A 26833-nucleotide genomic window follows, 5' to 3' on the forward strand; every position below is an offset into this window, starting at 1 on the left:
GGCTATTATTGGCAGGAACTATTCTCACTCCATTTTGTACCACAGGGCGCTGAGCAGTGTCACAGCAACATCATCAGTAACGCCGGGTGGTGGTGGCGCACGCCTTTAATCCCAGCACTCGGGAGGCAGAGCCAGGCGGATCTCTGTGAGTTCGAGGCCAGCCTGGGCTAAAAAAAGATGGGGAGAGAAAGACAGATGTGCACAGACCTGTGGAAAGACACATGTGTGAAGGGGGCCAGGGAATCATGGTGCCGGCTTACAAAGGCTGAGCTGCGCCTGCACACACAGGCCCGTGTGGCTATTCCACACATGCACATAGATCACATGGTTGCGCTGTGAACTTTACTCAACCATGTAAAGCCATGGGGTCCTGGTCACGCAAGATGTTTGATCCAGAAATGCCTGGCAGAAATGACTAGGTGTCCCGCTGGGCATGCGCGACCATACCCAGCTGTGGAGGCGTGTTGGGAAACAGATCCACTAATCAGGGATCAAGCAGATTAGTTTCTCTTTCCATCATGAAGCTATAGTTTTTTACTTCTCCTTTTCATATGTGATCACTGCGAATACAGTATACTCATACAGGTCTCACCTGTTTCCTGATGCATTCCCCTGCATGATTTAGGACTTTCGTGACAGCCAGAATGACACACAGTCACCTCACTGTACTTTGTATTTCTAGTAATTTTGCACTAAATTTAATTTTTTATTATTTAGATTTTTTTATTTTCTTTGAGGTTATAATATCATTTCCCCCTTCCCTTTCCTTCCTTCAAACCTTCCCGTGGACCCCTCCTTTGCTCTCTTTCAAGTTCACGGCCTCTTTCCCTTTAATTGTTGTTACACGTGTGTGTACACGTATATATTCTTTAATACATGAATCCAACCTGCTCAGTCTGTATAACGTTACTTATATATATGTTTTCAGGGCCGGCCCTGTTGTATTGGATAAACAGTCAGTATGATCTTCCCTGAGGAAGACTATTTCTCTGTCTTCCAGCATCCCTTAGTTGTCTGTGGTTCTTTGGGTGGGACTGAGACCTCGTGAGCTGTCAGCCTCCCGTATTAGCCTGCCTGTTGGTGGCGTCCTTCTCCAGGTCATGCTTAGGTAGACCTGTTGGTGAGATTTCACGGGTGTAGCTTCTGACATTTCTCTGAGACACACTCTCACAGCAAACGCCCTGTTCCCCTGCTCTTATAATCCTTCCAGCTTCTCTTTTCACAGTGATCCCTGAGCCTTTGGTACAGGAGTTGTGTTGCAGATGTATAAAATGAGACTGTGTACCACAACTCTGAAATTTTGATTTATTTATTTTATGTGTATGAGTGTCTTGTCTGCATGTATGTTTTTGTACCATGTCCATGTCTGGTGCCCATGGAGGTCAGAAGCGGACACTGGATCTGTTGGAACTGGAGTTACAGATGGTTGTGAGCCACCATGTGGGTGCTGGGAATCAAACCCAGGTCCTCTGCAAGAGCAACAAGTGCTCTCAACCTCTTAGCCAGTTCTACAGCCCTGCCCATTACATTTTGATCAGGTGTGGTTTTCTGTAGTGATCTTCATCTGTTACAAAACAAAACAAAACAAAACAAAACAAAACAAAACAAAACAAAACAAAACAAAACAAACAAAACAAAACAAAAAAACTTTCCTTGATGAGGGGCAAGGTCTACACTTACCTGTGGGTGTAAGGACAAATGTTCAGATGTAGTTAGGGATGATGCAGGGTTAGTACAGCGGCGGTTGTAGGTTCTCCTCCGAGGTCCACGACTTCACTCGCCCTGGACAGTTGTCTGCATTTCCAGTACTTGGCATGATGTCCCTCTTGATGAGCAGATCTGAAGTGCAATTAGAGAGCTGCCGGTTACGGCTAAGGTGTGTGCACCACGAATGCACTGTTAGCGTCATCACGCCATGCTGGTCATTGCTGTGGTTCACGGGCATCACAGCAGAGTACGTCTATTTAATTTTTTTCAGAGAGACAACATATCACCCGTGGATAGCTTTGTTCTTTTCTTTTTTCTCAGTACTAATTTTTTTGAAAATTACATTTATTTATTTATTAATTATTTACTTGTCTATTTATTTATAGGGGGAGTATTGGTGTACATGTGCCATGGCATGCCTGTAAAGGTCAGAAGACTACTTCCTTCCATAATGAGGGTCCTGGCAATTGAACTCATGTTGTCAGACTTGGTGGCAATTCCCTTACCTGATGTGCCATATTGTTGGCCCTTTTCAGTATTTTCCCCTTTGTTTTATTTCCTGGATCTGTGTCATGAGGTAGACTGCAATATGACGGACAGAGCAGATGCCCAGGACATCTGGGGCTTTTGTCACCAAGCAAGCTGCCTGTCACTGCCCTGATGCTTCCACTTGTGTCAAGGACTATTTCCTTCACTCAAGTCCCTCATTTTCAAAAAGTCGTACATTGGATGGGGAGGGCTGCATGTGACCCACGTCCAGCCGAGGAGCTTTGGGCAGTTCATGGCTGATGGGGACGGGGAGTCATTTTTCTTCAGGGAGGCAGCTACTTGTAAGTTAACCATGACCCAAGAAACAGCCCCACATCCGTGAACATCCTAGTAACTCTAAACTCGGTGGGTTGTTCAAATGAGTAAAGAAAAGGGCCATGAGTTCACACCTGTAACCCGGCCCTGTGACAGGGCTGAGGATCAAGGCCAGCCTGAACTACATACTAAGCACCATGCTGAGCAAGCACCCCACCAGAGTGCTCCCCCTGGTCTGCTTTTCCTTTTCAGGAGCATTTGTCTTCCACCAGTCTGCCTCCAGGGCAAGGTGCTCAGTTCTTACACTCAGTTCTAAATTCTATGGCAGATGCATCATGGAATCTTGACCCTGGTCTCTCCTGGGCCCCCTGTCTTTTCTTCAGCGAATTAAATCTTCTCGTGTTTTTTCCCTCTGAAGTCTAAACAAACAATTTGAGCTGATTTGTAATTAGAGAATTTCTTTTGGGGCTGGCAAGATGCCCCAGCTGGTTAAGGGGCTTGCCACCAAGCCTGATGACTTGAGTTTGATCCTGGGAACCCACATTGTAGAAGCAGAGAATCGGCTTCCTCAAGTTGTCTCCTCTGGCTGCCACACATGCCATGGCACACATGTGCCCCTCGGGAAGAGGTAATAAAAAGAACACGTTTCAAAACAAAAATTTATCTTTGTGTGGTCCTCTCTACTTTTCTACTGAATATTATAGATTTTCATTTGGTAAGAACACTGTCTCTTTATTCCCAGTAAAACACTCACAGTGTCCATTCATACAGTCTGGTGGACTTTTTTGTTATGTTGTTAACAGGGTCTTGCTGTGTAGCCCAGGCTGGCCTTGCCTTTTAAGCTTGCTGTGTTCCTTCTGTCTCTGCCTCCTGAGTGCTGGGATTGCAGGCGTGTGCCTCACACCCAGCCCCTCCACTCCCACCATAGATACTCAAGTCACAGTGTCTTAATTCCATGAAAATATCACTGACAATGAAAATGACAAAGCCCTCGAGTTCTCTCTCTCTCTCCTGTGTATGCATGTGTGTGTGCACATGTGCATGTGTATCTCTGTATGTATGTGTGTGTGCATGGCTTTCTCTCCTTCCTTTTCTGAAGACCACTTATTTGATTGTTAGTTTTGTCCTTCCCCTTTGGGTTGATGTCAACATCCTGATTATCTCAGTTATTATATTATTATAATTATTATACATAATAATACAGTTATATTATATTGTTATAATTATATTATATTATTCTAGTGACTCATAAGGGATGTTCACTGCTATCCAGGGACAAAACTAGGAATGAGTAAAACCTCCAAAAGAGAAAGAAAAAAATGGGAGTTTTTGTTAACCTGGCATCGGTTTGGTCAAAACTTCCTCATTCTGCTGTTTGTGTTGAGGGAAAAAATGACTTCAGGCAAGGATCATGATGAAGGACAAGAGAGTACTTCTGAGCACACAGGAAGAGAACAATTCAGAAGACATTTATTAAGCATTTGTATTATTATGGATAGACAAGGAAAAGGCAGCTATTGCCAGGTACTGTGCTACGTGGTATATCAAACTACAACTTAATGTAAACGGAAAGACACAGGCAGAGGCCGGGAGATCCTGAGTTTGAGACCAGCCTCAGCTTCAGAGTGAGATTCTGTCCTCCCAAAGAAAGGAAGGAGGGAGAGAGGGAGGGAGAGAGGAAGGGAGGCAGGGAGAGAGCGGGGACACATCAACTATTGTCAGTATTTGCAGAGAAGCTGAGGCGAGGAATCGGGAAGCCTGAGTTAGAGCCTCTTGCTGGATGAATGTTCATTTTTCTTGGCCTCTATATTGCTAGCATTCATGAAATGTGGGCTGGAGGACAGCTCAGTGGTTAAGAGAACTTACTGTTCTTGCCAAAGATCTGATTCAGCTCCCAGCGCCCACATGGTAGTCATGGCCACCTGTAACTCCAGTTCTGGTGGAGAGAGAATCTGACACCCTCTTCTGGCCTCTGTGGATTCCTTCATGCATGTGGTGCACATAAACTCACATACAAACACATAGATAATGTTTAAAAATCTTCAAAAACAATGTGTGATACCCAGAGTGTTCAATGGCCATGCACACTGGGGGAACTGCTCCCAGAATGAGGTGGGAGAATTGCCATTAATGTCTTCCCATTCATACAGCGCCCTTCTGTGGATTGGGATTTATTGTATAGTTCTTGATGAAGGATTATACAAGAACCATTGCGGCCCTTCACCATCACTGCTTGAAGTGTTTCTGACTCAGCAGGCTCCTCACAGCAGCCCTCACATCCTTGTTCCTCAGGCTGTAGATGATGGGGTTCAGCATGGGGGTCACCACCCCATAGAAGAGGGAGATGAGCTTGTCTGTGAGGTCCTGCTTGTCTGCCCCCAGTGGGTCCTTGGACTTGGGCTTCCCGTACATGAAGAGGATGGTCCCATAGAAGACGATCACCACAGTGAGGTGGGCAGAGCAGGTGGAGAAGGCCTTCCTCCTCCCCTCAGCAGAGGGGATCCTCAGGATGGTGGTGAGTATGAAGATGTAGGAGACAAAGATGAACAGAACTGGAACCCCCAGGAAGATCACATTGGCCACCCCCATGCTGATGACATTGATGGAGATGTCAGCACAGGCCAGTTTCAGGACAGCCAGGATCTCACAGGTGAAGTGATTGATGACATTGTCCCCACAGAAAGGCAGGCGCATTGCCAAAGATGTCTGCACTGTGCCTGTGATGCCTCCAGCCACCCAGGAGCTGATGGCCATGGGCACATAGGCAGCCTTGCTCATGACCACTGGGTACCTGAGGGGGTTGCAGATGGCCACATAACGGTCAAACGCCATCATACTCAGGAGCACACACTCCGTGGCTCCCATGGCAAAGGAGAGAAACATCTGCACTGCACAGGCTGAGAAGGAGATGGTCTTCCTGGGGGTCAGGAAGCTGTCGAGGATGAGGGGGACCGAGGAGGTGGTGTAGCAGATGTCCAGGAAGGAGAGGTTCCCCAGGAAGAAGTACATGGGCGTGTGCAGGTGGGAGTCGAGGATGGTGACCAGGATGAGGACCCCGTTGCCCAGCAGGATCACCAGGTACATGGACAGGATGAGCAGGAAGAAGGTTTTCTCCAGCGTTGGGTGGGCGGAGAGGCCTAAAAGAATGAAGCCGGTCACAGGGGAGGTCTGGTTGGATCTCTCCATGTTCCCTCCTATGTGGCAGGAACTCAGGTCGCCTTCAGGATTCTTGGGTGCCTATAATGCCAAGGGAACCTGTGAGAAAGAGCTCCTTGATGAACAGTTGGCTCAGAGCTCTGATGATCTGTGAGAAGTGGTCATCCATGTTGTTCTGAGTCCAATGCAGGAAACCGGAACAGCACCGGCTTGGTGGCATCTGGCCACTTGAAGAGATGTTTGAAATGTCATCTGGGTAAATTTAATTTTGCTAATCACTTTTAAAACAGGTATTATACATTTAGTTGAAGTTGGACCATTTGTGAACAACTTATTTTTCTCAGCTTTGTCAAGAAACACTATATTTTACTTGAAAAATTTCACCCATGGAGCCTAGGTCTGGCTGAAACTCTTAATCGCGTTTGTCTCAACTCCCGGCAACTCCCCTGTGTGAGCGCTCCTGAAGGCTGCCTTCTTCCTCTCTCCTTATTCACTTCCATGGTAGACATGATCCTGAGCCAGTCACTCACTCATTCATACATGCTCGCATAAGCTGAAATCTTCTGGAACGTTGATTAAAAGAACTGGCATTGATACCCACTGGCATTGGTCAGGGCGTGGGAATGGCTAAGGCTCTCCTCCTCTGTGGAGATGCTCATTTTTTTGGACCTCACTGCTACTGAGGCATTCCATACAAGGACGATTTGATCTCATGAATTTCTCTGTTTTGACCTTTTCTTATATCACTGATGCACCTTCAGATTTCCCCATGCCTCTTCACATCAGGCAGGAAGCCGGGAGTGTGACCGGCCCACGAGAGTTTCTTTATTCTTGAAAAGTGTCTCAGCTCAACAGGTAGACACTTGCTTCCAAGCCTGACAACCTGGATTTGACCCCCGGTCTACACGGTACCAGGAAAGAACCAACTCCTGCAAGTCATTCTTGGACCTCTGTGAGCATGCATGTGAGCGTGCACACACACACACACACACACACACACACACACACACACACACACACACACAGTGCTAGCTTACCTTTTGGATAAATATGCTGATAAAAATCACTTTATTTGAGAGCTAGAAATAGCCCAGCAGTCAGAAACAGCCGATCTGGCTGGAAGCACCAGCCAAAGGAGTGAGCACCTCAGGTCATGTTTTGTTTTCTTGTTATGTTCTCTGTTTGGATCAATCCACAAAGGACCTTTGGAGACCTAGGCAAAGCCATTTAAACCGCACTCTGCTGCCGGGATTATTCCAGTCCCCGATGTGATTTGAAGTTACAAAACTGAAGTGACAAAGTTCAGAAACTTTCCCTACACCTGGGACTATGTCCCCGTGATCCAATTAGTCTGAAATCTCTGCAGAAATACTTTCCCCCTACTTGGGTTGTTGGGAAGCGCTGGAGAAGGGTCATCCTGGCCCTGTTGGAATAAGCGTCTAACTCGTGAGGACTCTCAGTGTATACTATAATAATCTGGGGGAGAATGTGGGACCCACGCATTGCAAAGGGAAAATCCTTGTGGCTTGGGATCCTTGGCTGTTTGCAAATTCAAGAGCTCAGTACTGTACAAAAAGTTCTCAAAGTTTCCTTCTTAGCTGGACCCAATCACAGAAATTGCAAGCTCCTGCCACAGTCCAGGTCTTAAAGGGCATGAGGGAGGCCATAAATAAATCTGATCATTTGCTACCAAGCCTGCCAAAGCTGATGACCTGTATTTGATCCCCAGGACCCATATTATGGAAGGAGAGAACTGACTCCTGCAAGTTACCCTCTAACTCCGTATGTGGTGCACATGTACAGGGGTACACACTTGCACACACACACACACACACACACACACACACACACTACACAAATAAGTGCAATTAAAATTTAAGAAGAATAAAAAATATATACCTTTTAAGAGAAAAATAAAATTCACATCATGTATGCCTTACTCAGAGTGAGAACTAGAACTTTCCACTACATTATAGGCCCTCCATCTTGTCCTGTCTCCTCCCTCCAGGACTATGGCAATGCCTCATTTCCCTCCTGAAATAGGTTTCCTTCTCTTTATTTGATGACTACCGACTTCTGTAGAAGCTGTTCTCTTCTAGGCAGACTCCCATGCACCCCCCCCAAGAGCCAACAGCACCCAGGTACTGTTGTGAAGGACCTTTCTCAGTGTGACTAAAGCCCCATGGGAGTTGACTTTAAGTTTGTCCAGTTGAGTCTGGTCACATCAGGTGAGAAATATTTACTGAGTGGAAAGGATTCTACATGCCACAGGGCTGCTACAAGGATCTGAGAATGTCCCCTTGGAACAGTCAGCAAAGCAAATGGGATCACAGACTACCAACAAGAGAACCTGAATTCCAGACTGCCAGCTAGAGAACCTGAATTCCACCAACAGTCTGGATGAGCTTGGGAGAGGATTTTTTTTAAGCTCCCAACCACTCTCACCCAGATACCTCATTTATAGATAATAGTTGGGGGGTGTTTTAAACTGTTAACTTTGTGTAGTTTGTTATGCAGCCAAGGAAGATTAATAATCCATTCTTGATTTCTTTCATGGCTCTATCACCTACAAAAACATCAGTGTTAATGAATTGTTTCACTGAAAAACGAAGTAATAATTGCAAACCCAGCTTGCTAAGAAAAGGGAAGGTTTGCTACCATGGAAGGGAAATGCATCTGAAAACCTAATTTAGGGTTTCAATAGCCCTTTTTGTGCAAGCCAGGCAAGGTGACCAGGGACCAGACACCTGGCATGGAAGAGCAGTAGAGGAATGGATCATTTCACGGTTCTGCTTCTCTCATCTCTCCTTCCTTACCCCCCTCCACTTCTAAAGACAGGAGAGCAGGGCATGGTGTGGGGTTGAGTGAACACCCTCAGCTAGCCCACCAGGAAGGCAGAGAGAGGGAAAGGGACTCAGTGCATGGTTAAGATGAGACCAGCACAAGAAGACTGGGCCAGGCTGTCTGTGGCATCTTCAAGTCAATCGCCCCAGACAGCAGAGCTCTGTAGAAGGCCCCACACAGACCTGTCTCTGGTGTCCTCAGGCTGGTTTGCCTTCTCTGTGTGGAGGACAGTTGGCTGCTTTCAGAATCCTGTGGACTCCTTACGCTATGTCATAGATTAGACTCCTATCTTTTAACTGTTTTTTCCAATTGTGGGTTTATTCTTTTTGGTGGAACACCTTCTTCAATAACTTCTTGAGAAAAGCATATTGAAGACCATGTATGTCTGAGCATATTTTATTCAGTCTTTATAAATGACTAATATTTTGGTGTGTGTATTAGTCAGGGTTCTTAAAAAAACAAAAACAAACCCAACTTCTTGTGTGTGTGTGTGTGTGTGTGTGTGTGTGTGTGTGTGTGTGTATGTGTGTGTGTCTGTGTCTGTGTGTGTCTGTGTGTCTGTGTGTCTGTGTGTGTGAAGTAGGAAACTAGTTCAGGTGGTCATGTGATTGTGAGGGCTGACAAGGCCCTCCTGGTGCTATGGAACTGGCTGGAGACCCAAGAACAATCTTTGTCGTTGTTCACAAAGCTCATGTCCCAGCTCTGAGGAGGTGGCCCCTCATGTTCCTTTTTACCCTTCTATTGTGACATCCATCTGATTGGACGGTGCCTACACAAATTATGGAGGGCAACCTGCTTTACTCAGTATACCTGCTCAGATGTGGTTAATTTCATCTAGAAACACCTCACAGATAAATCCAGAACAATGTTTGACCAAATAGCCCAGCACCTGCGCTCCCTTCAGTCACATTTCAATGTGAGATGGGATTCTTGGAACTTTCTAGAGAACATCTTTCTTCTGAATCAGAAGGCACATCTGCCACAGTGAGAGTTCATTCTGACTCTTGGTCTGTGGGTGTGGCTGTTGGTTTTACCCTTTGGAAGCACAGAGTTCCCATGTTCTCATTTTTGCCAGCTGCCCTTCAGCCCAGAGTCCTGGTTTTCCTTCTTACTGAACACACTTTTGTTGGGGTGGATGCTCAGTGTCATGGAGGCGCATGATCTCTCATACATTCGCCACCTAGTCTTCCTAATTTTAACAGTACCATCTTTGCCTCAGGGATAAGGGTACTTGGTGCAGAAAATCCTCTGCCTCATCAGCCTCATTATTGCCCAGCATTCCAGGTTCTGCCTGGGGATTTGGCTCTGTCAGATCGAGGACGGTTAACACTGTCCATCGACTTTCCACATAGCATCACCATTGACATTTGACTTCTTAGCTTCATGGGTTTTATTGGGAAGGGAAGAAGGGAGGGAAGGAAGGGATGAAGGGAAGGAGAGAGGGAGATAGGGAGGGAGGGAAGGAAGAGAGGGAGGGAGGGACGGAGGAATGGAGGGTGAGAGGAAGGAAGACTTTCATGGGTTTAAGAGGGAGAAAATTCAGATGCTTCTGTCCTGATTACATGAAATTTCTAGTGATGTATATTATTTTCTTACTTATTTTCCTATTATTTGTTACACATTCCTTCTTGCTAGAATATCAGATGCACAGGGGTAGGGTTCATCACAATGCCGAGAGTCCTGGGTCTGGTCCTTGACTCAGGGCATTAGGGCTTTATAAATATGATTGTAGTGGCTGATACTGACTACCAGTCTGATAGGCTCCCGAACCCCCTAGGAGACAAAGCTCTGGGTACACGTGTGAGAATCAGATGTGGTGAACTGAGGTGGGAGGACCTGTCTTAACTATGGGCGGCACCATCCTGTGGGCAGAGGGCACGGCACTGTCTTTCCTGGATTTTAGAGCCTAGTGGCTGAGCAGGGGGCAGGGGGTTTCTTTACTGGTGGAAACGCCTTCCTCAATGCCACTGTAGGCCAACGTTTTTGCTTTTGAAATCTATAGCATTTCTTACTCTTGGAGAAAAGGATAAAAGATACACAAAGTCCTGAATCAGGCACTAGCTGACATCCAGTGTGAGTCTATGACATAGCTCCTTGCTAGGCTAGGCAATGAGCCTGGTCTCGTGCCCGCCAAGAACCCTTCATTTGACAATCAAAGCCTGGGCAGCTGTTTTCCCTCGGCGCATCCCCGAGGGCTCGCAGATCAGAAATCCTCGAGTTCATGCTACACGTCAACATGACTGTGAGTGGTTAGCGTCTCTGAAGTGGCAACACCACAGCCGTGGAAATAATCCACGGCAGAGTGACGTCACAACAGGAGGTCTTCAGCCCTGTTACCCTCTTAAGGGGCAGCGGCAACGCATGCAGCATTCTACACGTTATCATTATGAAATTCTTCCCCTAGCTCTTCCCACCATGACGAACTTTGACAACCTACATAGCATCCCTAGCAGGCAGACAGTGATTTCTAAATAACCATCCCTCACTAAAGGAAACAACGGGTTCTTAGAGAAAATGGCTGTTTCCAGGTCTGCAGAGGGAGCGTGACTGTTGAACCAGGGACACCTGGACAGACCTGGAAGCAGGAAAGTGATCACAGAAGCTACCGCAGTCCCACATAGTTCCTGGAGCCTTGTACCTGTGACTACACAAGTGAAACCCTTCATTTCTAGATCTAGTCAACAATTTATGGAAAATGAAGACACAGACAACACAGAGCTGTCACCAACCAAGTGCAGACATGAGAAACTTTAGTGTCCTTTAGTGGGCAACTGTCTCCTCAAAGAATTAATAGGGACAGGAGGAGAGAGAGAGAGGTCGTGAGACTCGAGGGGAGGGAATGAGAAAAAGGGAGGGAGTAGGAAAAGAGAAAAAAGGATCAGAGAAGTATAGATTAAGATACTAGCAGGGCAGTGGTGGCTCACGCCTTTAATCCCAGCACTCGGGAGGCAGAGGCAGTCAGATCTCTGTGAGTTTGAGGCCAGCCTGGGCTACAGAGTGAGTTCCAGGAAAGGCGCCAAAGCTACAGAGAAACCCTGTCCAGAAAAAAACATATATACATACATACATATACATGTATATATATATAAAATTATTCTGCTCCTAGTTCAATTGAACAGATTGAAACAAAGCATCTATAACAGTTTTGGAATAGAGTGTGATGATATATAACTATGATTCTAGCACTTTGGAGGCTGAGGCAGGAGGATCAGGAGTCCAAAGTCCTCCTCTGCTCCATAGTGAGTTTGAGGCCAGCCTGGGCTACATGAGACTCACAAAACATGGAGCAAGTGGGACATTTTTAGAGATATGAACCCTGGACAATGGGTTACAGAAGAATCGTTGCTGGGCTTTAGATGCATCAGTGGTATATTTACAATTTTATATATATGTATGTATATTACTTTACCATGTGTCTTAGTTGGGGTTTCTATTGCTGCAATGAAACATCATGACCAAAATGCAAGTTGGGGAGGACAGGGTTTATTGGGCTTACACTTCCATATTGCTGTTCATCATCAAAGGAAGTCAGGACAGGAACTCACACAGGGCAGGAACCTGGAGGCAGGAGCTGATGAAGAGACTGTGGAGGGGAGCTGCTCACTGGCTTGCTCAGCCTGCTTTCTCGTAGAACCCAGGACCACCGGCCCAGGAGTGGCACCACCCACAATGGGCTGGGTCTTCCCCATGAATCATTGATGAAGAAAACGCCCACAGGCCGATTTTATGGAGGCATTTTCTCAATTGAGGTTCCCTCCTCTCAGATGACTCTAGTTTGTGTCAAGTTGATGTAAACCTAGCCAGCACAGCATGGCACCAGTGATTTTAGAGACAGATACCAAAAGATACAAATATAGACTGTCTGACCATCTGGGCTTTGCATCAAAATAACCCAGGAAAGGGACGGGGAAGGCAGGAATGTAGCTCAGTGGTAAAATGACTGCCAGTGCGTGCAAAGTCCTGGGTTTGATTTCTCCACACTTTCCTCACACTGAAAAAGAAAAAAAAAAAAAAAAGAAAAAGAAAAAAAAAGCCAGAGGGAGAAGCACTCCTTGGTGGTGTGGATGAACAGAGTGGTTGTGACAGATCATTGTCAGGCCCCGGAGATGAGTGTCTGGATTTGTTCCCCGACTTTTCTATGGCTTTAAATCTTACCATCAAAGGCGGGAAAGAAGGAAAAGATTCACCCAAAACTTAGCTGTTTCCACACCGGTCTGCTTCTGTGTTTGCTTACTTGTCCTGTGACAAGGTACCGGTCAGAAACAAGGTCAGGAAGAGAGCATTGTTGCTGTTGCTGCTGTTTTTCCAACCCCGGGGATTGAACTGGGGACAGAACCCAGAGCCTCACCGGGCTAGCCAGGCAAGTGCCTGACCACAGAGCTGCATCCCCAGCCCCCACATCATCACTGTCATTTGAACTTTCTTATTTTGAGCTGCCGTCTCTCACTAAGTAGCACTAGCCTTGAACTTGCAATCTTCTTGCCTTGGTCTCCTAAATACCTGGAATTTCCAGTGTGGAAGAAGGCTTCATTTTGGCTATGGTTTGGGAGGGTACAGTCCACCATGGCTGGGAAGGCAGGGGGCAGAGGAGCTCAGGGCCAAGTTATAACCCCCCACTCCCACCCCCCAGTGACTTCCTTCCTCCTGCCTGACAGGCCCTTCCTCCTGAAGTTTCCACACCCTTCCCAGAGAGTGCCACCGTCTGGGGACTGAGTGTTCCAGCACTGAGCCTGTGGGGGACATCTCACACTCACACCAGGGTGGTTTTCTAATGTTGTTGTCTCTCTTCCCGCCTGCCGCGTTGGCACCGGGAACTTCGGGACACACCCTGGTTAGTTCCCAGCTCCCTGATTTATAGTGGTCACGACATTGACATTTCTTCTGCATTGTCTCTGAAACCTGTCTTCCACCAGCATCCTTCCAACCTCCCCGTTTCAGTGCTTATAAATTGTTGGATTACAGGGGCCGGAACGATGGCTCAGTGGATATAATTACTCCCTGCTTTTTGCAGAAGACCCAGCACCCAAGGCCGGCAGTTCACAACTGCATGTAACTGCAGCTCCAGTAGGTCTGGCACCTTTTGCTGGCCTCTGAAGGAAGGGCATGCAAGTGTGTGCACATACACCCAAACACACAACACATGCATACATATACAAACATACAAAAATGTTTAGTCACATGCATACACACACAATAAATTTAAGATCCTGTTAACTTGTAAATAAAAGTTGAAATTTACTCAGCTGCTGCCATGCCCTGTACAGAGGGCTATGGAGGGTGTGCATAGGCTTTGTGCTAGAGGGTAAGAAAAACTGCACAGCAGGGCAGAGAGACCACACTGGCTGGGCCCCACTTAAACGGGAGTATAGCCCTGGGATCCACAGCCATGGATGATTTCACCAGATACATGTTTCTTGTCCCCACACAGAGGAGCAATCTGCTTAGAAAGGTGAATTCAGACTTGTACAGTAGAGAATGAGGTAACCCCACCCCCACCCCGTCAACGCCCCCCTTTTCTGGCAGCATACCATTTTCATCTTTAAGGCACATGCCCAGCAGGTCTTAGGTTTTATCGTTTTAGTTGTGTCCAGCTCTCCGATACACAGGAAATACCATTTTCAGATAACCACTTTATACATACACCTCCTTTGGAGAACATGTTTCAGAGATTCACAGAGGAGCACAGCTAGGGAGCACGGAACTATGGGTATTTCTGTCCTCCAAACATCACTAAGTGGAGCTCTTCTTAAGAACCACCAGGTTCCTCACAGCAGCCCTCACATCCTTGTTCCTCAGGCTGTAGATGATGGGGTTCAGCATGGGGGTCACCACCCCATAGAAGAGGGAGATGAGTTTGTCTGCAAGGTCCTGCTTGTCTGCCCCCAGTGGGTCCTTGGACTTGGGCTTCCCATACATGAAGAGGATGGTCCCATAGAAGACGATCACCACAGTGAGGTGGGCAGAGCAGGTGGAGAAGGCCTTCCTCCTCCCCTCAGCAGAGGGGATCCTCAGGATGGTCACGAGGATGAAGATGTAGGAGAAAGAAATAAAGAGAACCGGGACCCCCAGAAAGATTATATTTGTCACCCCCATGCTGATGACATTGATGGAGATGTCAGCACAGGCCAGTTTCAGGACAGCCAGGATCTCACAGGTGAAGTGATTGATGACATTGTCCCCACAGAAGGGCAGGCGCATTGCAAGGGACGTTTGAACCATGGAGGCAACAATTCCACCTGCCCAGGAGCCGGCAGCCATGGGCACGTAGGCAGCCTTGCTCATGACCACTGGGTACCTGAGGGGGTTGCAGATGGCCACATAACGGTCAAACGCCATCATACTCAGGAGCACACACTCCGTGGCTCCCATGGCAAAGGAGAGAAACATCTGCACTGCACAGGCTGAGAAGGAGATGGTCTTCCTGGGGGTCAGGAAGCTGTCGAGGATGAGGGGGACTGAGGAGGTGGTGTAGCAGATGTCCAGGAAGGAGAGGTTCCCCAGGAAGAAGTACATGGGCGTGTGCAGATGAGAGTCGAGGATGGTGACCAGGATGAGGACCCCGTTGCCCAGCAGGATCACCAGGTACATGGACAGGATGAGCAGGAAGAAGGTTTTCTCCAGTGTTGGGTGGGCGGAGAGACCCAGGAGAATGAAGCTGGTCACAGGGGAGGTCTGGTTGTTACTTTCCATTCTGCGTATCCTCTGTCAACTGAAGAAAATACTTAGGTCCAGGGCCAACATTCTCTGCATAGGGCCAGGACATCAGGTCTGCAGCCCCAGTTTGGTGGAGTGATTGGAGACATTTCTGAAAGCTCACAGAAGCTTTTTTTCTTTGCAAGAAAAAAAAGAAAGCAACACAATCAATATTAAAATTTGGGGCTTAAAGACAACAAAGTCACAAATCTGATAATTAAATGCATTTGATCAATAAAATGACACACAAAGCACTCATTTTATTTATGTAGTATCCTGTATGGTAATTCACCAGAAATAATACTCAGAGAAGGGACTAAGTGTGTTTCATGTTCCCCCTGTTTTGTGCCAGATGTTAGAGACTTAGTTTTGAATCCTTGCCTTAAAACTTCTCTCTCGGGGGCTGGAGAGATGGCTCAGAGGTTAAGAGCACTGGCTGCTCTTCCAGAGGTCCTGAGTTCAATTCCCAGCAACCACATGGTGGCTTACAACCACCTGTGATGAGATCTGGTGCCCTCTTCTGGCCTGCAGTCATACATGCTGTATACATAATAAATCTTAAAAAAAAAAAAAAAAACAAAACTTCTCTCTCTTCTTCCCTCCCTCCTTCCCTCCCTCCCTCCCTCTCTCCCTTCCTCCTTCCCTCTCTTCTTTCCTTCCTTCTTCTTTTGTCTCTGTCTTTGTGGGTTTTTGTTTGTCTATTTGTCTTTGTTTGGTAGGTCTCACTCTCACTGAGGCTAACCTGGGCTGGCCTCAAACTCATGGCCATCCTCCTGCCTCAACTTCCTGAGTGCTGGGATTACATGTGTGAGCCACCACACCTGCCAAAATCATTGCTCTGGTGCAGAGCCTTTTCAGAGAAAGCACACTCAGTTACTCTCCAGATCTCTTGTATCACCAGGCCCATGGCCTTCTGCCTATTGATTTACTTTACATCCATTCTCTGTCAATCTATCTAGTGTGTCTGAATATCCAGCCACAAAAACTTGTTGACCAGCCAGTATGTGGTCGTTACAGTTGCTAAGAGGATCACAAGTGACCCATGGCCTGGGCTTAGGTGGGCTCACCGCCGAGTAAAGAGGGGAACTTGGGGATTCGGCAGAGGGCATTGATGGGAACAGGGCTCATAGAAGCTTTCTTGGAGATATAGAATTCTCTTGAGTCTTTAAGGAAAAGGAAAGATGGTATCTAGAAAGATATAACAAAGGGAGAGTATTTCCTAAGTGACTTTATACTCTGGAAATTCTGATATGTCCTTAATAGTTTGCATCTGATGTTTCTTAAAGATAAACTGAGGTGTGGCCATAATCCATATGGCTCACAATTTATGGGAACCTAGTTCTTTTAGACAGGTGTATGTGTTTGATTCTGCTAGGTTTCTTTCATTCTGAGTGAACATCCACACAGGCATCAGTGGACATAACAGTCCTCGAGACTTACGACTCAACATGTCACCCAGACCTCTGCTCCAACACTGCCTATGCCCCTCAGTAATCCAGTTCAGCCTCCTCTCCCATTCTCGCTCCCTCCCTGAACAACACTGGTGCACTGCCTTTCAGGCCCAGCTTGATCTCTCCTGGTGTGGAGGAGCTCACTACGTTCCTGGACAGCCTGCTCTGTGTTTGCAGAGCTCTGGAACAACAGGAGATTCTCCATGTGGAAGGAGCCAGCATCCTTCTGGGTTTCTCTCGCTCATATGATGGTGTCCATCTCCTCCTTTACCTGCCCGAGTCTGTGGAAGGTCATTGTGAGATGGGCCCCCCTTGGTTATGGGTCAGTCTCCCAAGTCAGGTGAACCCATGAGCTCACACTGGCAGAACTTGTCTCTTGACGTTCCGAGTTTTCAGACTCAGGAAGGGGTACAGTCTGGTCCCCAGTCTTGGTGATGCCACTGAACTGCTTCATTTATTCAAGCTCAGTCACTGTAGAAAGTCAAGTCAGACACTAGGAATGCCCAGAAGCTTAATGAAAGGTCGAGGTTGGCTTTTACAAGATCCTTACTTACCTTAATTAGACACCTGTCAAAAGAGAAGGGGTGCCTGCGGCTAAGGAAGGGTATCCAGGCCAGAAAAAGTAGCAGTGGTTTAAGGGACCCAGGCTGAGATGCCACTTCTGATCTGAAGAGAAAACTCAGTTTGTCCTTCCCACTTGGTCTCTGCTCTATTTCAGGCGGCATCTGATGAGCATCTCTACTCAGGGTGTCGATTTGAAACCAATGCCATAGTGGGACTCCTGCACTCCCTTGGGTGATTAAAAGTTCAGAAATGGAATGGCACAGTTGGGAAACTTCCTAGCCCTTTGGGACAATGTCCCCAAGATCCAATTACACTGAAGCTCTCCAGGAGCCTTCTCCTTCCTCTGTTCCTGCTGGAAACGCCCACACTTGCTGAGGGACCTCAAGGTAGACACGTCCATTCCTTGCTTGAATTTCTACAAACTTCAGTTTGGCTAAATGCATTTGAGAAGAACCTGGGGAGACAATCTCCAGGGCAGCCCTGGCCCGGAAAGGAGTTGGGTTTCAGTGTCTTGGTTAGGTGTGACCTAGGAGAGACAGCACACCAGGCCCATGACAGAAGCTGTGTGCCATCGTCAGATCTGGACCTCAGTGAACCTCACAAGGCCAACAGCAAGAGAGGAACCAGCTGGCGACCTCCGTGTGTCACACATGGGCAGAGAGCAAGGGACAGAGAGAAAGGGGCCCATGGGCTAAAGCCATCACTGGAGTCTCGGTCATTTCCAAGCAAGTGGCCTATGAGATGTTCTAATGGGTGGGTCTAGACCTAGCAGGGGCATGTTCTATGGAGTTACTTTAGAGACCAAGAGGCGGTCACTGTGCCGTGTCTACACAGTCCATACAAGATGTGGGGGATCAAGAGGTGAACCAGACTGTCTGCATGTGGTTCATAGAGGCCAGAAGGCAGCTGCATAGGAAAGACTTCAAGCAAGAGGCAGTGGAGTAGAGATTATGTGAAGGTTGACTCAGCTCTGCTGGTATAAGACAGTCAAACCTGTATTGAGAAGAGACAGAGGAAACACCAAACGATGTGCATCCACTAGGCTCCTTGTTATTAATTGAGTAGTATCCCATTGCACGCACAGCCCGGGTCCATTTGCCCATCCTCCTTGCTGACAGCCAAGCTGTTTCCATTTGGGGTCGTTATGACTAAAGCTATTGCTGACTGTCATAGACAAGTGTTTTCTACCCATTTCTTTTTCTCTTGGCTAAGCACCTGAGGAGGAGGTTGCTGGACCACACCATAGAGATACACTTAGTTTCTATGAGAGCCTAGCAAGTCCTTTACAAAGGTGTTCTATGAGCATTCTAATTCCAGCACAGTCTTGCCAGCATCTGATGTTGCCGGTCTTCTAAGTTTTAGCTACCCTGGCAGGTGTAGTGGTGACCCACTATGGCTTTAATTTGCATTTCTGGGCCACGGGACATTGAGCACATTTTTTTATTTGGTAACTGGTCACTCATATATCTTCCTTTGGGCATTATCCACTCAGACCTTTTATGTCCATTATTCTCATTCTGTTCCTTGAAAAAACACGTTTTGTTCCTTCCATATTTTGCACCCTGACCTTCTTTAGATATGTGAGTTGCACATGTCCTCCCGGGTTGTAGCTTACATTCCTTTTGAGTCGGGGTCTTGCTGTGTCATCTGGGTTGGGCTGGAGCTCTTGACTCTCCTGCCTCTGTCACGCCATGCCTGGTGTGTACTCATTTTCTTAATCATGTCTTCTGCTGAACAGATGTCTTGTATTTTGATCAACCCTATCGATTTTTTTTAGTTATTACTTTTCATATCTTCTCTAACAAAAAGTTGCCTTCTCCTAGTTGTAAAGATATTTTTCTATGTTTTAAAAGAACTCCATAGTTTTAGCTTTGGTTTAGATCTGTGATCCACGTGAATTAACGTCTGTGTATGGTGTGATTTAGGCAGTGAAGATCATTTCCCCAAATGGATATCTAGGCATCTCAGCAACGTTTATTTATTATTTTTCTTTAGCAATTTTTAATTTTTTTTAAATTAGTGTACAAGGTAGGTATGGTGGTTCACATCCTTAATCCCAGCACTCAGAAGGTAGAGGCAGAAGGATCTCTGTGAGTTCAAAGCCAGCCTATTCTACACAGTGAGTTCAAGGCCAGCCAAAACTACATAGTGAGACCCTGAGTACACAAAAGGAAAAAAATCAACATATGGTTATGGCATTTCCAAACCCCAAACCTAAACCATGCATTGTGGTGGATTCCTCCCCATCTCCTTCGCCCCTCCATCCCACCTGTAACCTCCCCAGTCTCTAGTCCTCTTTCATGTCCCGTGTGTCCTTCCGCTCAACCTTTGTCCTTCCTCGTCACCTATTTTTACCTACTTTTTTCTCCAGCAGTTTAGAGTTTCAAGTCTTATGTTACAGTCTTCGCTCTGACTGGTGCTGATTTTGCGCAGGGTGAGGGATAAGAATCTAGTTTGGGTCTTCGACCTGAAGAGATCCAGGTTTTTTATCACCATGTGTTGAAGATGCTGTCTTTTTTCTCATGTGTGTTTTTGGCTTGTTTACCCTTTGTAAACAATTAGGTGGCTATGGCTGTGGCTGTATGTGCTTATTAGAGATTTTTTTTTTCTAGTCCATTGATCTGGATGTCTGTTTTGTGCCAGTACTCTGTCGTTTTCATTATTATGTATCCGTAGTATCAGGTTTGGTGATGCCTCCAGAATATTCTCTTTGCTCAGGATTGCTTTGGCTATGGGCAGGGGGGAGGATCCTTTTGTGCTTTCATATGAGTTTGTACTGGCTACTTCTATGTCAACTTGACGCAAGCTAGAGTTGTCTGAGAGGAGGGAGCCTTAACTGAGAAAATGCCTCCATGAGATCAGGCTGTAGACAAGCCTGTAGGGCACTTCCTTAGTTAGTGATTTACGTGGGAGGACCCAGTCCATTATAGGAGGGACTGCCCCTGCACTGGTGGTCCTGGGTTCTATAAGAAGACAGTCTGAGCAAGCCACACAGAGCAAGCAAGTCAACAGCATTCCTCCACGGCCTCTGCCTTGGTCATGGTGTTTCATTACAGCAACAGCAACCCTCACTAAGAAAGTTTTAAGAAAGATTTTTCTATTTCTAAAAAATGATGTTACATTTTTTAATCTTTTTTTTTTGTGTGTGTGTGTTTTTCAAGACAGGGTTTCTTTGTGTAGCTTTGTGCCTTTCCTGGCACTCACTTGGTAGACCAGGCTGGCCTCAAACTCATAGAGATCCGACTGCCTCTGCCTCCTGAGTGCTGGGATTAAAGGCGTGAGCCACCACCGCCCAGCACATTTTTTAATCTTTTAAAAACATGTGAAGCTGGGCGGTGGTGGCGCACGCCTTTAATCCCAGCGCTCAGGAGGCAGAGGCAGGCGGATCTCTGAGTTCGAGGCCAGCCTGGTCTATAGAGTCAGTTCTAGGACAGGCTCCAAAGCTACACAGAGAAACCCTGTCTCGAAAAACCAAAAATTAAAACAAAAACACTGGGCTGGAGAGATGGCTCAGAGGCTAAGATCACTGATGGCTCTTCCAGAGGTCCTGAGTTCAATTCCCAGCAACCACATGGTGGCTCACAACCATCTGTAATGAGATCTGGTGCCCTCTTCTGGCCTGCAGTCATACATGCTGTACACATAATAAATAAATAAATCTTAAAAAAAAAACAAAAAACAAAAAAAACATGTGAATAAAATAAAATCATGCACCAAATTCATCAGACCCAATATATACCACAATGAACTTTTAAACAGTTAGAAGAGCCATTCTGAAGCTGTGAGGTTAACACTGGATTTCACACTTTTCTTGGGAGTTTTGATGGGTATCGCATTGGATCTGTAGATTGCTTTTGCTAATATAGTCATGTTAGCAATGTTGATATTTCCAGTCTATGAACATGGCGATCTTTGCATCTTATAGTGTCCCCTTTCTAAGCGTTTCCTTCTTTCAGTGTTTTACAGTTTTCGCTGCTAAGGTTTTTTGCTTCCTTGGTTAGGTTTCTTCTACGGTAATTTTTTAGGTCATTGGAAACAGAATTGTTTCCCTGATTTCCTTTTCAGTCTGTTTTTCACGGCCATGAAGGGCAGCTACTGGTTTTGTGTGTTAATTTTGTATCCTGCCACTTTGCTGAACGTGCTTATCAGCTCTAAGGATTTTCTAGTGGAGAGTTGGGGTCTTATTTATTTACTTTTAACTACATTTATTTATTCTGGGTGTACATATATGGGCACCCCTGTGCCACCACAGGCATGTGGAGGTCAGAGGATAACTTGCAAGCGTTAGTTCTCACCTTCCACCTGTGGGCCCCAGAAACTGAACTCAGGTCTTGGCAGCAGTGACTTTATTCATTGAGCCTTCTTGATGATCCACACAATCAGGTCTCATGTATATAATTATATCATCTGCAAACAAAGATGTTTTGATCCTGCCTTTTCTATTTGTATCACTTTAGCTTCTGTCTCTTATTTTGTTGCTGTAATAGAGACTCTTAAATTTTTCCTTCTTGGTTTCTTCAGTAATCCAGATATTACTCAGTAGTGTGCTGTTTAATCTCCATGAGCTTTGGATTTTCTTTCTGTTGATTTCTAGCTTTGCTCCATAGCAGTCAGATAGAATATAAGAAGTTCAGTTTTCCTGTATTGGTTGAGACTTCATTTGTGACCTCCTCTATGATCTATTTTAGAGAAAATGGGCTTCTGGGAAGAATGTGTACTCTGAAGTGTTTTGATGGAATCTTCTATGATGTCTGTTAAGTCCATTTGATCTGTGATGTCATTTAACTCCTGATGTCCCTCTGTTTCTTTTTTCTCCATATGACTTGTCAACTGGTGAAATCGGGGTATTGGACTCATCCACTATTACTGCATTGGGGTTCATCTGTGGCTTTATTTCCAGCAGCATTTGTTGATGAAATTGGGTGCATCTGAGGACATATACATTCAGAATTATAGCGTTGTCTTGACTGACTGTCCACTTCATTAGCATAAAATGGCCTTCTTTATCTTTTCTGACTAGTTTTGGTGGGAAGTCTGTTTTGTCAGATATTGGAACAGTGATACCCACTTGTTTTCTAGGTCCATTTGCTTGGAACACCTTGGCCCATCCTCTCACCCTGAAGTAGTGTCTGTCTTTGATGGTGAGATGTGTTTCTCAGAGGCATTAGCTAGCTGGATCCTGTTCCTGCTTGTTTTGTTTTTTAATCTAGTCTGCTAGCCAGTATTTTTTGATTAGATAATTGAGAGTATTAATATTCAAAGTTATTGTTTAAAGGTTTGTATTAATTCCCGTCATTCTGTTGATTTTGTAGCAGTTGGCCTTTTCCTAATCCTCATTTGCTTAACTGTTGTAGCACACCCTCTCCATAGCCTCTTAGAGGAGTTTATTCTTCTCTCTACTCCAAAGAATTCCTTACAGTAGCCTCTACAATGCTGGCTTAGCGGTCATAAATTCTGTGAGCCTGCTTTTATCACAGATATTTTTCTTTCTCTGTCAGTGATGACAGACAGTTTTGCTGAGGGCAGCTGTGTGGGCTGTCAGCTGTGGTCTTCCAGAACTTCCAGAATAACATCTTTCCATACCTTTATGGATTTCAGTGTTTCTGTTGAGAGATCGGCTGTTATTCTGCTGGACTTGCCTTTATATGTGACTTTGTGCTTCTGTTTTGTAGAACTCAATGCACTTTTTTGTTGATTATAGTTAGTGTCTTAATTATTCTACTGTGGGGCGGGGTTCTTGTCTGGCATGTCTAATTGGTGTCCTCTGTGCCACCTGTGCTTTGATGAGCCTCTCCCCTTAGGTTTGGGAAATTTCATACTATGATTGTATTGAGAATATTTTCTGGGCTTTGGGCATAGAATTCTTCTTCATCTATGCCAATATTTCATAGGCTGGTTTTTCCATGGTGTCTCAAAGATTTTGCCTGTATAATTTAAAATTTTATCAATGTCCTTGACTGAATTTACTAATCCCTCTACCTTATCTTCGAGCCCTGATATTTTATTTTCTTCATGATCAACAAAATTGGTGAAACTTTCCAGAGGGCTTTAAAACTGACTTTTTGAACATTTTGTTTGTTTGTTTCTAGCTTGTGGTGATTTTTGTGCCCCCCAATATACTGTGTCCCCCAATAAAATTTACCTGAGGATCAGAGGAAAAAGCCAGCCACTATAGTAAACAGAAATCAGGCAATGGTAGCACATGCCTTTAATCCTATCATTCAGGAAGCAGGGATCTGTCTGGATCTCTGTGAATTCAAAGCCACACTGGGAACAGAGCCAAGTGTGGTGACACACGCCATTAATCCCAGCACTAACCACAGAGGTCTGGAGGTCTGTACAGACAGACAGGAAGTGACAGAGCTGGGCAGGAAGAGAAAGTGATGTAGGTGGGCTGAGAGAGCAAATGAGGGAGCAGAACAGAAAGGCATATAGGTGTGGGTATACAGGAAGTAGCTCTCTCTTTGGAGACTGAGGTGTCAATGAGGTAAGGTTAGCTGTGGCTTGTTCTGCTTCTCTGATCTTTTTATCTTTTTCTCTTCTTCTTCTCCTCCTCCTCCTCCTTCTTCTTTTTGTTGTTGTTGTTGTTTTGTTTTTTGAGACAGAGTTTCTCTGTGTAATTTTGGTGCCTGCCTTGGAACTCACTCTGTAGACCAGGTTGGCCTCAAACTCACAGAGACCCACCTGGCTCTGCCTCCTGAGTGCTGGGATTAAAGGCGGGTGCAACCACCGTCCTGCTTGCTTCTCTGATTGTTCAGAATTCACCCCAATATCTGGTTCTGGGTTTTTTTTATTTAATAAGACCATTTAGCAATTTGTCTACACCAGCTGTTTAATTAATTCTGTTATTGTATCATGTAGTGATTTTCTTATTTCATTCAGGTGTGTTCTCTCAGAGCCGATTCATTAATGCACTAATCCAACATTTACTCAGTTCTCTCTCACTGTTTTGAAAATATTTATCATTATCCTTTTGAATTCTTTGTCTGGGGTTTCTTCTGAGCTACTCTCCTTGGGGTCGTTATTCAGTTGGTAGATTTTGGAGGAGATGTGTCTCTGCTTTTTATGTTGCTTGTGTTTTCATGCTGGGACTTGTGCATCAGGAATTAAATCACTGTTTGAAATTTATGTCAGAAGTTAGGTCATGTTTCTTCTTTCAGCTTGAAGAGTTTCAATGTTTGGGAGAAACTAGGTTGTCGTGAAGTTCAAGAGTCACTTGCCTCTGTGAGGTTGCGGTTTAAGACCCCTGGCTCTATGAGTCCTTCCCTCAGAGGATGACACTGTCTACAGCATCAGTCACTATCTAGGGGCAGACTCGCCGTGAAAATAATACAATAGTCAACTATACAACATCATCCCTAAGTGCAAAGGATTTTAGGGGGTAAAATTGTTAGCACATTGATAGTACTGTGTGAAAAAGAAAAAGAAGAAAGCCACAGAAAGACATGGTTAATGTCGGGAAGACAGAGAGAAAACTAGGGAGATATAAATAGAAGTGGAAACCGGTTGGGGTGAAGGAGTGTGGGGGTGAGGGAATTTGGGCTAAAGGCAGACTGAAGACAGGTGAAGGTCAGTTAACAGATAACGTAGACAAGCCCCTTCTCTGAGCTGAGGCACAGACCCTGAAAAGCAGCCCAGACTAGGTTCTTTGAGAGAGGAAAGGAAAGAGGAGACCGCTGGGCTGTCCTGCTAAATGACATTGAGCATTAAACAAAGATGGGTAGAGGAGACGGAGAGGAGCGCGCTGGGAGGGGCTCTGAGATGATGGGGTTACTCATGCTGTGCCCTTGGGCATGTTTCACCGGTGGAGTCTGAAATCTGGTCACATCTCTCACTTCCTTCGGGCTCTATTCTGAATGCCTGCTCTCCGCCTGTGCTGATCTCGCCAGTGTCCTGGGCACCACTTGGAGTCGCTGTGAAAGTTCCCGGGGTGTACTTTGGTTCCCGCCAAGTTTTTCAGCTTTCTGGATGCTGTGCAGATCGATCTGCCCAAAGTTTCTTGTCCTTGGTCTTTCAGTGTTCGGTTTATCAGATGAGAGCCTACCATTCCGGCCGCTTTGTCTGAGCCCGACAGTGTGATGCCAAGAGAGCCTTGGGCGTCTAAGCCAGCAAAGCAGCAGACTTTTTTGTTGTTTGCTTGTTTTTATGTTTGTTTGTTATTTTCTAACTTTATGTGTATGTGCACTCTTACGTGTGGAGATCAGAGGGCAGCCTGCAGGAGGCCATTCTCTTTGTCCACCTTGTGATCCAGGAACCAAATCCAGATTGTCAGGCTTGCTGGCAAGTGCCCTCACCCACAGAGCTGCCTCAGCTGCCCAGAAGTCTTTTGGAATAGCGTCTTGCTTCTGTTCTGTCAGCCAGTTCCAAGCACCCTGGCCAAGGGAAGAGTTTCCCCAGCCTCCCTTCCCCCCGCCCCACCTCTACCCCTTCCCTGTTCTAGGTGTGGCCTTTCCCCGGCAGTTTGGAGGGTCTGCTGCTTTCGGGAGATTTGTTTTTCAGCCTTCCCAAATTTTTCTCTTGAGACTCTGGCCACCTGCACCTGATTTTCATCTGTCTTGAATTGCCGTAATTCTTTTTTTAGATTCTGAAAAAATGGCTCCATGGTGAATAGTGCTTCCTGCTCTTCCAGAAGATCGGAGTTCAGTTCCCAGCACCCACATTAGGTGGCTGACAACCTCCTGTGACTCCAGCTGCAGGGGATCTAGTACCTTCTTCTGGCTTCTTAAGGCACCTGCAGTCACGGGGTATGCAGGTGAGCATGTGCACATGTGACACACACACATATCAATAACATATCAACAAAATGAAATAATACTTATCTGCAGGGGAGCTACCATGATTACAGCCATGTTTGTCCAGGTCGAGGCTCGTCTAGTGCGCTCTGGGTGTGCTGACCCTGTGACAATCGGGACTCAACTGCACAATATGTGATAGTGGGGAACTGCACCTATGCCCCCCCAAAAGTTAACAGAAAATAAACCCCTGCTGTTCAGCATCATCATGATGCTGTGTTAAAACACCCAGACAACAAGAACCCGACGGGACAAAGCGGCTGCTTTAGCTCACAATTCTGGTTACAGTCCATTTTTTCAGGGAAATTGAGGGTGGCAGGAATTTGAAGCAACTAGTAACATCACATCCACAGTCAGGAGAGAGAAATGAATGCGCAAACACAAGGTGCTTGTCAGCTCTCTCTATTCTCAGACCGTCCAGAGCCCCGAGCCAGGCAAGGGTGCTGCCCACTTCCAGACTGGATCTTCTCACGTCCTTTACAGACCTGCCACAGGGCAGTCTGGTCCAGACAGTCTCTCACTGAGACTCTTCCCAATTCATCTGAGGCTGTGTCAAGCTAACAGTTAAAACTGAACAATCGCACCTACAAATCAAACAAATGGAGTGATGAATTATTACTGGGAAGACAAGCATGGCTTGATCAAGAAACAGAAGGAGAATTATAGCACCCAGGAGCCCACTGTGTCCCGTGCTAACCCCAACTCCTTCTCTCTACAATAACTGATATTTGCTCTGCCTTTGCAGTAGTCAACTCTTGGTAATTTTAACATTTTTAACAATGTCCCTCAGTGGACATCTACAAACACAATACTTTGGTTTTA

At 45.9% G+C, this 26833-nt stretch overlaps 2 protein-coding genes across 2 annotated transcripts; both read right to left on the reverse strand.

Annotated features, from left to right (window-relative positions):
- Positions 1-3985: 3985 nt before the first annotated feature.
- LOC102922483 (olfactory receptor 13C7-like) lies at positions 3986-5739 on the reverse strand. The gene has a single exon (XM_006986019.4). It carries the CDS (start codon positions 5695-5697, stop codon positions 4738-4740), a length of 960 nt encoding a protein of 319 aa, XP_006986081.3. The 5' UTR covers positions 5698-5739; the 3' UTR covers positions 3986-4737.
- An 8346-nt stretch (positions 5740-14085) lies between these two features.
- LOC102906844 (olfactory receptor 13C7) lies at positions 14086-15204 on the reverse strand. Its single transcript, XM_006986054.4, has one exon. It carries the CDS (start codon positions 15199-15201, stop codon positions 14242-14244), a length of 960 nt encoding a protein of 319 aa, XP_006986116.3. The 5' UTR covers positions 15202-15204; the 3' UTR covers positions 14086-14241.
- Positions 15205-26833: the final 11629 nt, after the last annotated feature.

This window comes from Peromyscus maniculatus, chromosome 2 (assembly GCF_049852395.1).
Source record: "Peromyscus maniculatus bairdii isolate BWxNUB_F1_BW_parent chromosome 2, HU_Pman_BW_mat_3.1, whole genome shotgun sequence".
NCBI classification, from domain to species: Eukaryota; Metazoa; Chordata; class Mammalia; order Rodentia; family Cricetidae; genus Peromyscus; species Peromyscus maniculatus.

Bases quoted from the DNA above. Each gene is read 5' to 3' on its own strand.
- LOC102922483 (XM_006986019.4), bottom strand. From the start codon at position 5,697: ATGGAGAGATCCAACCAGACCTCCCCTGTGACCGGCTTCATTCTTTTA.
- LOC102906844 (XM_006986054.4), bottom strand. From the start codon at position 15,201: ATGGAAAGTAACAACCAGACCTCCCCTGTGACCAGCTTCATTCTCCTG.